The sequence below is a fragment of the Cryptotermes secundus genome, unplaced genomic scaffold (genome assembly GCF_002891405.2).
Source record: "Cryptotermes secundus unplaced genomic scaffold, Csec_1.0 scaffold791, whole genome shotgun sequence".
NCBI classification, from domain to species: Eukaryota; Metazoa; Arthropoda; class Insecta; order Blattodea; family Kalotermitidae; genus Cryptotermes; species Cryptotermes secundus.
In genome coordinates this window covers 601,992-615,830 of record NW_019734323.1, presented here as the reverse complement: position 1 = coordinate 615,830, position 13,839 = coordinate 601,992, and the positions used below count along the sequence as shown (strand labels likewise).

Genomic DNA, 13,839 nt, shown 5'->3' with positions numbered 1-13,839 from the left:
CTTCGACTCCTGACTATCGGCAAGGATTAATCTTTCCACGTAATCCTGTTCCTTACTATTCATTAAATACAGTTACACTGTCCTTCGTTCTTTCACTCTTATACAAGCTACCCCTAGTTCTACATCTTAAAACCCACAGACTATATTTATCACTACACGCTAACCATAACCACGACACATACGCTATAACACTCTTATTGCCTGACTAACATCCTCGGCAATTACATGATTCTAGCATCCTCCCCTCAGGGCTCACTGGGTACACTTGAGTTTGCACATTCAAATCTCACAACAACACTTTTATCCACAATACTATTATCAACAATATTATTAACCAGCATGGCAGTTATGCGTAAAGAGACTTACTTGACATAGAAGAATGCAGGCTAACTTCCAGCACTCGTCAGACCCATATTGAATAGCGCCTCCGGCTGACAACTGAATATTCTGTGTTAGATCATAATCCCAAGTCCCCCGAAATTCCGTAATTTATAGTTTTAATTTGCTAATTCAGCTGTTGACGACAGAGGGTAGGTAACTCCTCCTCAGTGTCCTCAATTCTCATAGTAATATTCTAATTGGTTATTATTGGTGGTTGTGGGCGGACCCCGGGCGTCTCATCGCTGTGTATGCGGTAATATTATGATACTCCACTGGCCTAGTGAGGCAAGCTTCTTGCTACTGCGGTTACACATACTTGCTGATCATCAACATTCTTAACCTATTTGCCTGTCCAGGTGTTGACAGATTACTGTAATAACTATGAAACATTTTTCGCAAGCCTCGAACATTTGGGTAATGCCTTACAATCTCCCATCTCGAATTTGAGCCTCTATAACCATATTGAAGGAAAGTACGAGTAGGTGATTAGTTCTTCCCAGAACTTCTTGTTATCTTACTACATTTAAAACATAAGTGGTTGAGAATGTGGAGAGTAATTGACAATTGGGGTACATTTTGACTCCCTTGAGCTCTGACAAGCTACACTTGGAGTCTCCCTATATCTATGTGACATCTTTAGTTAGAAAACAGCATTGACTGTAGCTTGCCATTTGGGATTGACAGTGGCACACAGTAAACTTCAACCCAGCAAGTGACAGGATTGACAGTGAATGCGTTAATGCCATAGTCACCCACCCCCCATGCTGAGAAAATTTTGAAGTGTGATTAATATGCCATTATTCAACCCAAGACAGATAAGCTAACAGAGAGCAACTGTAAAAATTACATAACTAGAAATATCATGATTAATATTTATCATCTGATGTATATTATGGAGCTGAGGCCAGTTATACATGTATATACATGGAGGAAATACCCAATATTTTGACTGGGTGATGAAGAAAAAAGAGAACAGAGCACACAAACAGTGCAGAACTAGTAGCTTACTTCATAACAGAACTTCATTGGACAAATTTCCTGCATACCATTACTGCTAATGTCATCAGCTGATGCAGCAATGTCATTCATGTACCTGTTTGGATCTACAGCAACATTGTCACCTTGTCTGAGATGAGTAACATCGCATCCCACAGATGTCACCACTCCACTGAACTCGTGACCCAAAATGACAGGCATTTTACGGCAGGGATATGTACCCTGTAATGTGGTGACACAGTTGATTTATTTCCAGGTGATGGTGCAACAAGACATTAGCTTTCTTTCCTGTTTTGTCAAATCAGATATCTGACAATGAAACCTTGTAATCAGAAGTGTGTAAATTTGATAGAAAACACAGATTGTAGATAAGAGCTACACATGATACAAAAGGATGAACCAACATATCAACAAAAAAATACACCACATATATGCATAACAACGGCAAGATACCTAAAGTAACCTAAAATAAGATATTTTAGAAGCATTTTACATCAAAATGAAAGGCAGAACAGCATAATAGCAGAGCAGTAGATTCCTTCAATCCAACATTATATACTCCTTATGATGGCCACTTAGGCCAAAACATGTAGTATTGTATAATGAGAAGAGACAAAGATGCTGAAGTGTGAATATTAATATACCGGTGAAGTTGTGCAAAGACGACAAGGAGTGATAGCATGAAGAGAGACGCTAGATCCTGCCTTGATAAATGTCACAAGATAGCAGCTTTTACAGCAGAAAAACTACAGTCAAAATTAAGAATATAAATTTTGTATAACTAGTCTAACTAGGACAGTGTTTGTTGTGATGTTTGTCAGTTCATAGTTTCCATTAAAACCAAGTGCAAAACTCTTAGTTATTTCTTATAAGTCCTGAAGATGGGAGCAATAAATGACATTTCAGTTGGTAATAGAGTAACATCAGTCAGCTTTAAAGTGTTGACCTTTGCTGAAGAAAATATACCTCTAGACTATTAATATATAGTAGTATTTTCCTTATTGTATTACAGAACTTTTGAACTTCATAGCTCACATATTCTGTGAAGACAGATTACAAAGCATCTTCCATTTCTGTAATGTGTAAGAGTGGATGAGTGGAAGGGTTATCTGTGGAAACTATAGCATGAGATAGGAACTGTCAAATTTTTCTCTTGATTTTTCTATGAGCATTACAAAAGTATATTTAATATTTGTGGTACCCTTACTTTTTAAAATTTTTGGTGCATGCACACACTCTCATGTACTCTGTGTCTGTGCATGTGTGCTCATGCACGTGCTCTTGTGTGGGGGCATGCACACATGTGCAAACTTCTCATGTGTGTTCATGTTTGTATGTGTGTGTGTGCACACATGCATGTGCAAGCTTCTCATGTGTGTATGTGTGTGCTTGTGTGTGTTTGCACACATGCATGTGCAAGCTTCTTGCGTGTATATGTGTGTCTGTGTGTGCACGTGTGCATGTGCAAGCTTCTCATGTGTGTATGTGTTTGTGCATGTGGGCGCATGCTGTATGAGCTAATCCATTAATGCCATCTTCATCCTTCAGTGGTGTAGTTTGTCACTGTGATCCAGACAGCAGTCAAGGCATGGCACTATACCCATTACATACAGGTGCAGAGAAGAGTCATGACAAAATTTTGATTAATTAAATTTCATTGTAATTTTAAAAATCTATGAATTGATTCCTGTGCACATGGACAACTTCAAGTAACTGGTGAACTTTAAATTTGTCAGCTCTCAAACGACACTGAACAGAATAATTTGGATAGTGCAATCTCTGTCAGTATATACAACAGTATGTACCCCTAGCCCATGTGGAGGTGGTTCGAATACCTCCACTGTAGCCCTGCGAGTCATAGGGGGCAATGAATAGGGAATGCAGCTCCTGGGATTATAATTGGGCCACCCTCTTACTGGGTTTTTTCTCAAATCTGAGGCAGTAATGTATGGTTATGAGTCCTGCAACACTCAGGCCTGAGAATGATTGCACTGGTGAAGGCCAGCAGAAATTAAAAATGACAAACCCATCCTCTTGTCAGAGAGGTTTCCCCATATCAACAAACCTGCAACTGTCTGATAGTAACAAATGTTTGGTCTGGGCCCCAAATGGGGCTTAACAACAAGACAGACTGTCTGACTGACCATCAGTCGTAACATAAGTTCAAATTTGATGGTGCCCACTCCTTCCACCCTATCACAGAAGAAAGCAGTAAATACAAAGAAATGTTCCTCTTGGGGAGACAACCCAAGAATATTGTTAATTTTCTGTGGCATCCATGGGTTTAAGTTCAAGTTGGTTTTTTCCCTGTCCTTTGCTCCATGAGAAAAGCATTGGGACTGTGATGTCATTGAGTGCATAACTTTCATATATTTCACAGTAACCAGGGCAATAAAATATGTTCCAGAAATCACAAAAGTGATGTGTGTGAATCCCCAAACCAGGGACATTAAATGTAATGGCCATGAACAACATAAATTGTTACTCAATTTTAATCCAATTCTTTTGTGCATGGGCAAGCTAGGAATAAGGATCAAGAATATTGAGGAAAGGAAAAAGATGAATAAATCAATGATATAAGATTAAATATGTACAAAGAAAAATACTGTTGAAAGGAAAATGAAAAGAAAGNTGCACAAGACACGTCTGCACTGCTCGGCGTCTGTCGGTGAACTCCCAAGAATATTGATGAAGGGAAAAAGATGAATAAATCAATGATATAAGAATCAATATGTACAAAGAAAAATACTGTTGAAAGGAAAATGAAAAGAAAAAAAGAAGGAAAAAGAATAATGAAAGAAAGAGAAAGAAGTTATAGCAGCACCATGTAATGCTTATTGTTATTGTCTGAACTTTAGTATATTTGTATAAAGGTAGCTGTCTTTCTGTTCCTCCAGGTTTGGGGTTGGGCATGAGGCTAACAACCATATCCTGTAAAAAGAATTTTGTTCAGAAACATAACAACTAGCCTCAAGTCATCATGCGTGCCTCCATTCCTATGGTAGCACGCATTGGTTGTGAAGACTGGTTGTAGAGTAGGCGAAGGCTCACCCAGAGTTGTAGTGCCAAGTGGTAGGTGAGTAGCTGTCTTTCTGGAACTTTTCAAGTTATTGAGGTTAGGTATCCCTGACAGAAATTTGTTTTGACAGCTTCTCCTTGAAATTTCAACAGGATTTATAACACCTTTGGTATGAGTGATAAGTTAGCCACATGTAGACCTATGACAACCTATGTCTCTGTACAAAGGATAAGCAGTGATGTTGCAGGAAGGAAGCCATGCTAGAAGAAGTTGCAGCTAAGTGCAGGGCACACATTGCTTACTTAAAACCCATATGATACTGAAAGCCAGAAAGATTGTCCCAGACTTAGGACTGAAATAGTTGCCTGTCAGCCAATTATGTACCTCGACTATGTGTAGATCAGTTCCACAGATGCCAGAGTATGCCACACGAATCACAACTTCATTTTTCTTCGGCTCTGGAGGTAATGGTGTCTTGATGAGAGACAGCTTTCTATTCTCGGGGTCGAACTGTATAGCCTCCATTATGCGATCTGAAAATAAGAAATTAGATATATCTCTGCACTTAAACAGTGTTCTGTGAACGACTTTGGAAGGAGCAGTGGTATGCTGTATATATTTTCAACTTTGATAGGAATAGAAATGAGTGACCACCTTCATCAGTAAATACTTGTATTCACACTTGGCGGCCTCCGTAGTCTAGGGTTAACGTTCCCACCTCATGACTCAAGTTACGCGGGTTCAAACCCAGCGGAGGTCGTGGAATTTTTAAGGGCAGAAAAATTCAAGGAACAAGTCCTCCGGGAGGGAATTTAAGCCATGGGTCCCGTATCGTAGATTTATGGCACATAAAAGATCCTCACGTCTCTAGGAGACCTCTGAGCAAAATTAGGCAAAACTTTCCCGCCCAAGTAGTTTCCAATGCCTCTGGTAGATGGGGAAGTTATCGGGTACCAATGCCAGCAGAGGGCCGACCTTGCTGGCAGAAAGGGGAGATAGCGGGCACCAGTATCGGTAGGGTATGGAGACAGTAGAAATTAAAGGGGGACATACGATAGACTATTAGTCACAGTGCATGGGGAAACCCACCCCCTCTATACTGAATAACTGACTGTATTCACACTTGAGTGCCCTGGAGCTATTTATGAGAAATAGCTGTTCAAATATATACAAGGACTATTCAGAAAGTAACCTTCAGTGGGCTGTTAACAAAACAAGCAGCAATAAGAAAAAGATTAGCATATACAAAAAATATGTACATACAAGTACTTAAGCTACTTCTCAAGGTAGTCACTGCTGGAACTGAGGCACTTGTCATATTGGGGGGAATAAGTTTCGGTATGCCTTTGTCAATGAATTCTGCTGCCTGTGAACTCAGCCACGTTTTGACATCTTCCATCAGCTCCTCATTATTGCTGAAGTACTTTGATTGCAACTAGTTCTTCGCATAGGTAAACAGGAATTAGTCACTCAGAGCGAGATCAGGGCTGTAATGAGAATGATCAAACAACTCCCAGTTGAAATGCTCTAGCAACGCTCAAATGTAAGCAGGTCTATGCAGGCATGCATTGTCATAGAGAGGCACTCCACCGGATGTCAACATTCCACGCCTTTTTTCTGAATGGACCTATGCAGGTTTTTAATATTTCGTAATACACTTCTGACGTTATTGTGGTTCCCTGTTGCATGAATTTCACTATCAGCACTCCTCTTCTGTTCCAGAAAATAATTGTCAACAGTTTTGTGACAGACAACGTTTGTTTAAACTTCTCGACTTGTTTGGTGAATGTGTGTACAACCACTTTTTTTTACTGTTCTTCGGTTTCAGCATTCACAAATGAGACCCAGGTTTCATCACCTGTTGCTTATACAATGTGATTGAGAAAGTCATCGCCATCTATGAGGTATTGCTCTAAAAAAAAGTCAAAGCTGGTGCCATTCTCTGCATTTTGTGTGCACCTGTGATCATTTTTGGAACCCATCTTGCACAAAACTTGCCTTACAGTTCCTACGACCATTTTATTTTGGCTGTAAACCGCGCATAATTCACGATGGATTTTGGCAGCACTAATGTATTTAGCACGAATAAAGTGGATAACAGTGCAAATTTCATAGCTGGTGGGATTATCAATCGAGGAACATATAAAAACTCACTCTGTAAAGAAAAGAACAAACACTAGGTGACCAGCTATATGATGATTTACAAGGCAGAGTCATGTGACGCTACTTCTCATGCCTAAAATAACGGTGGTTACTTTCTGAATAGCCCTTATATTTGTGTCCACGAGTTTCCAGATTTCCTCAATACAATTCAGTGATTCCACTAGCATCATCAGAAAAAAAAAAAGATAACAGATGCAGGCAGTGGCTCTCATGTTGCAGATCCTCATTTGTAATGTCAGCTAGGACACTGATTGTGTAGAATTTTCCTCAATCCTTCCAAATAAATCCAACAGGACAAAACCACTTTCTTCCACATTCACTCCTCATGAATATTCTCACTCTCAGTCAGCAGTAAATGGACTCCAGAGCATGATGAATCATAATTACATGATTTTAATAAGTGAATTCTAAACGATTCTGGTAATGATACATTACACTCACATGGGGGCTGGTGGGGTCAGGAGATAGCTATTTTCCATCCTGCCTGGATTCTTGAAAAGAAGTAAAAGAAATGGACAGAGAAAGAAATGTACCAATTAATAACACCAGTTTCTATGTGGCCCCCAACCTATGTTTCAATACAGAAATTCTCAACACCAGGGCAGTCTATAAAAGTATTCTTAAATGGTTTAAATGAATTATCACGTGATTGAGTGACCATAGATGGGTTTTGGGTTGATGATCACATTTATTGGACACTCTGTTACAATGTGTGACTACATTTTACAGTGCACTGTTACACACGCATTAATGTCAACAGTCACATCTTCACATCTTGCTCTGTAGCAGCTTCCAGTCTCAGACATTGCCCTTCCTCTGGATTCCCAAACTGTCCCAGGCCTCAGCTACCAGCTTCTAACAGCAACAGTTGGTAACAACTGAGTCCCAGCAGTTCTCTGACTAACTAACTCAGTCTCTCATCAACCAACTACTTTTCACTTCACTCCACTCAACTGACTAACTTACCAACTGCACTCCACTGACTAACTCTCACTAACTGCTCTGTTTCTAAAATCTTGGTACAAACCACATAGAAAACACCATTCCTCTGTTGCAGTTCAGTTGTTGCATTTGCGTCTGTTGGGATGCCCACATGATTGCAACGGCCGTTCTTTACAGATCCATTACATAGGAATGGTTGTTGTATACCTGTTTTTCTCATGATTGTTGCCTAGCAACAAGTGTACATGCCACATTATGTTAAAACAAATTTTCCAGTTCTCTCCCCTTGAAAAGATCTTGTTGCATCATGTATGCTCAGGATTGCTGGCTTTCTGGACTTTGTCCATCACCTGGTATTCAGAATGGAACACAACGTTTCAGAAAGTGGATCACTCTCCGTCCTCAGTTGAGAGAAGGGGGGGCACCTACAGAATAACATTGGTTAGAAAAAGCTAGAAAAAATTCCAGTGAGTGAGATTGGCTCTTGTTAATTTCCACTACTGTGTAGGTGCCTCCCTCTTCACCTGAGGATTGACATAGATCCAGTTTTGGAAATGTTGCACTCTGTTCAGAATACTGGACAATGGAAAAAATCCTAAAACCCAGTAATCACACACTGTAATCAGTATTGTTACTTAAGCTACAAACCTGAGTGACTATCTCACAGAAGGCAGTGAAGCATCAGTGACTTGCACATACTGCAGTGTGATCTGTTTTTATCACTATCTGCTACCTCTTAGCTTGATCTCAAGAAACAAGCAGGTCTGATAACACTTTAGAGTAAAGGTCACAGAGATTGCAGATTACTAAGATCCTGTCCACCAAGGCATACAACATAGCACAAATGCTGTCAGCTGATAGACCAAATAGCATCAAACAGTAGAATGAAAGATGAACGAGAAAGGATTTGGAAAGATGCAGTCATGGCCCAAATTGAGATTTCATCCTTGCGTTTGCCACGAGGGATTGAGGAAACCCACGAAAAATCTGGAAAGCTGGTGTCCAGGCTGAGATTTGAACCAAGTACCTGCCAATTATGATGCTAGAGTTTTAGCCATTATGTTCTTAACTTTCTTTTATTTAATGATGCTTTCAATTGATCATATTTTCACGTGTTAATGACAATATATTTTAACATTATCCTCCCATTTATATCTAAATCTCTGGACTGTCTTTCCCTGATATGTTTTAAACTAAGTTTTATATTAATCTCTTGATTCCCACATGTGCTAAATGCCTTGCCCCTTTCATTCTTTCTTAATTTATTACAACAAGGGTGTAATACAATGAGTTCAGATTGTGAAGCTCTTCATTATGTAATTGTCTACATTTCCTTCCTATTTCATCTTTACATATTCTCCTTTGGAGTTTGTTCTCTTACAGAGTAAGACAAGTTTCATAGTTTTCATTATTATTGTTTATAGTTATTGTTGTTGGTGCTATTATAATTACAGGTTCTCCTTTTTTCGCTTAGTGGGGGGTGGAGTCCAACTGGGTTCACTCGGCACGGCGGCCACTGATTGGCCTATTGTACCCTGCGTCGGGTAATTATGATGATGGAGAATTTGGTGGAATGAAGATTGGCAGGGGAAACCGAAGTACTTGGAGAAAACCCACCCCAGCGCCACTTTGTCCACCACAAATCCCACTTGACCAGACCTGGGATCGAACCCGGGCCGCCGCGGTGGGAAGCCAGCGACTAACCGCTTGAGCTATGGCGTGGCCTTTACTTTGTGTAATTACAGTAGTTATATTTTCAGGAGATCATCTCATGAATGAATGCAGTAACAGTGTGAAGTTAGTATCCAGAATAGCAATTCTTCTCCCCCTTTCTTGTGCAACAAATTTTCACAAAGAAAGCTCTGAAGACTGATTCATCCATGTGTATAAAAGCCTAAGGCTTACAATTCTACTGTGTTGTACAGTTATTAGTTACGGATAGGACCACCGGGCAGCAGTGAGAGGTATCAGTGCTTCAGCGAGCATTGAATTCTTGTTCTTGGCCCATAAAACAAATTCTCAGCATTGATTGCGTGCATGTTCACTAAAATAATCACATGTTGTAGGAGAAAAAATTGGAGGGATTATCTATGGAAACTGCAGCTAGAGATGGGAACTGTTTATTTCAAAGGTTCCATACATTTTGCATTTCATATTATTCAAAATAATGTACGGGTGTATTAATGCAAGGGAAGTTTACAAAATATTCTTGTAATGTGTAGTAGTAGTGTTAAAGTAATGTCTATTAATGAAATTTCTAAAATGTTAGTGTTTATTTTGTGTCTGATGTTCAACTTACACAACCACCAAGCGGCCTCCGTAGTCTAGAGGTAATGTTCCCACCTCATGACTCGTAGTACGTGGGTTCAAATACCCGGCAGAGGTCGTCGAATTTTTAAGGGCAGAAATATTCAGGGAACAAGTCCTCCGGGAGGGACTTTAAGCCGTGGGTCCCGTGTCGTAGCTTTACGCCACGTAAAAGAACCTAATATCTCCAAAGGAGATCACTGAGCCAAATTACGAACGTTTCCCGCCCAACAGCAGTCTCTAATACCTCTGGTAGATGGGGGAAGCATTATAGATACCTCTCAGCTAGTAGAGCCGGTCTCGCTGGCTGGGCGGGACTGATGGTAAGCATCAGTACCGGTAGGATATAGAGACTGGTAGAAATCATAGAGGGAAGCACAATGGACCAATACAGGTCTAAGTGCATGGGGAAACCCACCCTCTCCAATAACTAACTAACTAACTACACAACCACCAGCTGCTATAATATGTCAGGTTGGGGCTGAAGGAACTGTATCCCTGCTATGTAGTGGTGAACACAAACAGGGCAGTGGACATTCTGTTGTCAAGTGAAGACAAATTGAGGTTAGATAATTTTGATTAAGTTTCTTTATCTTTGCCTACAACATTTTCTCCAGACAGCAGCACTCTTAGTGCATATTGTTTGTCTGTCAAGTCTGGTATAAATAAGTGGGAACATCCCACATAACACGCTGTGCTTCAGACAAATTTTACTTTGCCTGTTAACCAAAATGAAAAGCAAATCAAACAAAACAAAATGATGATACAACCTAATGAGATACAAAACTTACATGGGCTGTTTTAAGAATATCTTGTTGAAATTTCAACAAGCTTTATGTTGAGGCAGTATAACCTTGCATCTGCCATTGTGGAAATAGCTCTGATATATTTTGGTTAGTTTAGTTAAATGAGTTTGTGTTTCTGATATGTTTATTTGGTGAGCAACTTGTTACATACAGCAGTTTACATAACACTAAGTCACAACATCATAAGGATTTCCTTCCACTGAAGGACTCTGTGTCCGTTCTGCAAAGTTTCTTTCTTTCCATGAGTTAAAGACCAAAGTCTAAAGTGTATTGGATTCTTGGATATGCCTACACAGGGTGTTATTATTACAGAAAATCGTTCATTAGCAACCTCTGATGTACTTATATCTTCCAATCGATATATGTTTATTATTATGTAATTTATTGTCCCATTTTGAACACAGATTACATCTACCTAACACAATATTGTGCAGACAAAGCTTCAATGTTTTGCACACTCCCACATTTGTAAAGGTCATAATAAAATAAATTCCATACACAATTTATATGTATATTTGCAGTCATTCCATACAAAATTTCACATGCCTAGCTAAGTATACCAGTTATTGCTATCAAACAGAAAGATACATATTGATTTCGGGTTACTGCTCTTTGTTTCACATTCTCAATATAAATTTTATGTGCATTGAACACCTGTATGATTAATTAATTCACTCCATAATGTAGGGTCCTTCTCCAAAAGCTAAAAGTTGCTCACCTACTTAAATTCCCAAAATTTTATGTAATCTGAAGGTTTAGTATTATGTTCACGGAAGTCTGCTACTGGTCAGTTTTCTGAGTCAGATGAATCGACCCCTCAAACAATTTTTTAAGATCCCTCTTAATGTTACCTTTCCATTTAGGTGTAGGGCTTTTGAGTGATCCGTTTCCTTCACTTTTCCTGTCAAACACATTTCAGTTTTTTTAGAAATGCTTTCTTTATTCTCAGTAACTAACTCTTTGGTGCTGAGTCCTTCTCAGATGCCATCAGTCACTGAGCTACTCAAGAATTTCTCAACATTTTATGGAACCCAAAGTTTATTACCATGTGCACATGTCCTGAGGCAGATGAATCCAGTCTGTACTACCCCATCCTACTTCTCTGAGATCCAGTGCCCTGTATGCATTCCACTTCTGCCGATGCATGCTACATACCATGCCCATCCCATTTTCATTCACATGATCATTCTAATTTTATTTGGCAAAGAGTACAAGTTATGAAGCCCCTCATTATGCAGTTTTCTCTGACCTCATATTCTTTCGTCCCGCTTAGGCACCCTGTTCTCATGGTAATGAACTTCTTTGTTCCATAAAATTTTGGGAAATTCTTGAGTATTTGAGTGACCAGCAGCAGCTCAGAAGGACTCAGCTCCAAAGAGTCAGAGAGAGAGAGAATGCAGTTGTATTAGTACTGCTGATAGTGTGGATGCATTTATTGCAAGGCCTGACTTCTGGATAAGGATGTTCCACTGATGTTGCTGTGGTTGTACTACATGCATAACGAGAACAGGCCATGTTAATGATTTATTAGTGTAACACCCACTGAGAATTCAACTGAAAGTCTCGCCATTTATAGTATTTGTATTTCATACTATTAAATTTCCCAGCCTCCTATCCACTGGGTACCGGGAGCTTTTACCCTAGGGCTAGAGTGGCCAGGCCATGAAGCCAACCACTCACCTTCATCTAGTGCCGAGGTCAATAAAATGTGGATCTATATATCCATTACCCCATGCGCCTTCATGGCATAGTGCTTACTTAGTTTCACACAGGGACCACTTTATCATTTTTACTATTAATTTCCTCTACTTTGTCCCATATATATTACCGAATGATATCTTGAGGCCGATATTTATCACCATCTCCTCCTATGAATAGCAAACTTAAATACTCAGTCGTAAAAAATACCGTAGAAAAATATTTATTGTTTTGTTTCGTTATTGAAAAATATAAAATTCTTTCCAGACATTAAAAAAGAATACTATATACAGAGTGTTTCACGACTGTAGGGCATAACTGCAGGAGGTGATTTCCTAGGTCTTTGTGATAAAAAAAGTTCATATAAACATGTGTCCGGTTTTGGACGGTTACGGAGTTATGACCGTTTTTTCATTCCCGTACACGCCCTCGTGTGAACCGCGTCTGTCATCTGGCGGATCGCTATTTTTAACCAGCTGCAGACAGAGCGTTCTCGTTATATCGACACTTGAGAGGTACCTAAGGCGTGGTGGGTTGGTATGTCCGGCGCGGTTCACAACCGAGCGACAGCCTGTGTTGCGGCCGGCGGTGGCATTTTCGAAAATCATCTTTAAGCACCAATAAATTCAAATTAAAGGTAATTTCGCGAAGTTAACTTTACATTCATACTTTAAATGTATCACGTATTATGCTGGTTTATTATTTTGTTCCGTTTATTGTCAGTAATCGTTACCTTCTATTCTGAGTTTAAAACGGTCATAACTCCGTAACCGTCCAAAATCGGACACATGTTTATATGAACTTTTTTGATCACAAAGACGTAGGAAATCACCTCCTGCAGTTATGCCCTAAAGTCGTGAAACACCCTGTATATTTAGTGCTGCGGAAATTGTGCACAGAATCTAAACAAATATACATTAACTGCCATATAAGATCTGAGGTTCTCGGAGCGGTGGTTATGAAGAGTTCTGTGTTCTGGGATATAACTCGTGTAATCTGTTCAGAATTAACCGACGGTCAAAGGAACACATCGCCTCCATCTTCAGGGTCGAAGAATAGGCCAAACAAGGAAACAGCATTAAGCAGGTAGCAAGCCGAAACAAATACTACGGGTACTTTTGGGCCCTCTCTCAGTATAGATGTTGCTCCTTAGTTTACATACGTAGGTAAGTGAAAAATTATCCGCACTCTTGTTTTTCCAATCCATATATACAAAAGTAGGGGTTGAAAAAGTACGTCATTTTTCTACATAGTCTCCTCCCTTTTCGATGCACTTGGTCCAGCGGTCCAAAAGCTTGCGTATTCCCTCCAAGAAGGTTTTCGGTTGGTCGCGCAACCATTTATGCACCGCTTCCCCCACTTCTTTGTCCGCAGAAAATCAAAAACCTCGTAAAACATCTTTGAGCGGTCCAAAGAGACGATAGTCGGAAAGGGCGAGATCTGGGCTGTAGGCAGGCTGTTCCAGCACCTCGGAACACAAATGGTTAATGGTTTCAACGGTCTGACCGTCCTTGTGTGATTGTTCAT

The 13,839-nt window shown here is 39.8% G+C and overlaps 1 protein-coding gene across 5 annotated transcripts in view; it reads right to left on the bottom strand.

The window, feature by feature from the left end:
- The window catches only part of LOC111868664 (D-altritol 5-dehydrogenase), a 30,888-nt gene that overhangs the window by 8,015 nt on the left and 9,034 nt on the right, over positions 1-13,839 (bottom strand). For 4 of the 5 annotated variants that reach the window (XM_023859538.2, XM_023859537.2, XM_023859536.2 and 1 more), the window contains 2 exons: positions 4,781-4,929; positions 1,475-1,599 (listed from right to left, as the gene is read on the bottom strand). In XM_023859538.2, coding sequence (XP_023715306.1) covers positions 1,475-1,599; positions 4,781-4,929 — 274 coding nt within the window. Of the gene's footprint in view, positions 1-1,474; positions 1,600-4,780; positions 4,930-8,149; positions 8,212-13,839 lie in introns of those variants that run through there. The other variant, XM_023859539.2, reaches the window with a different exon arrangement.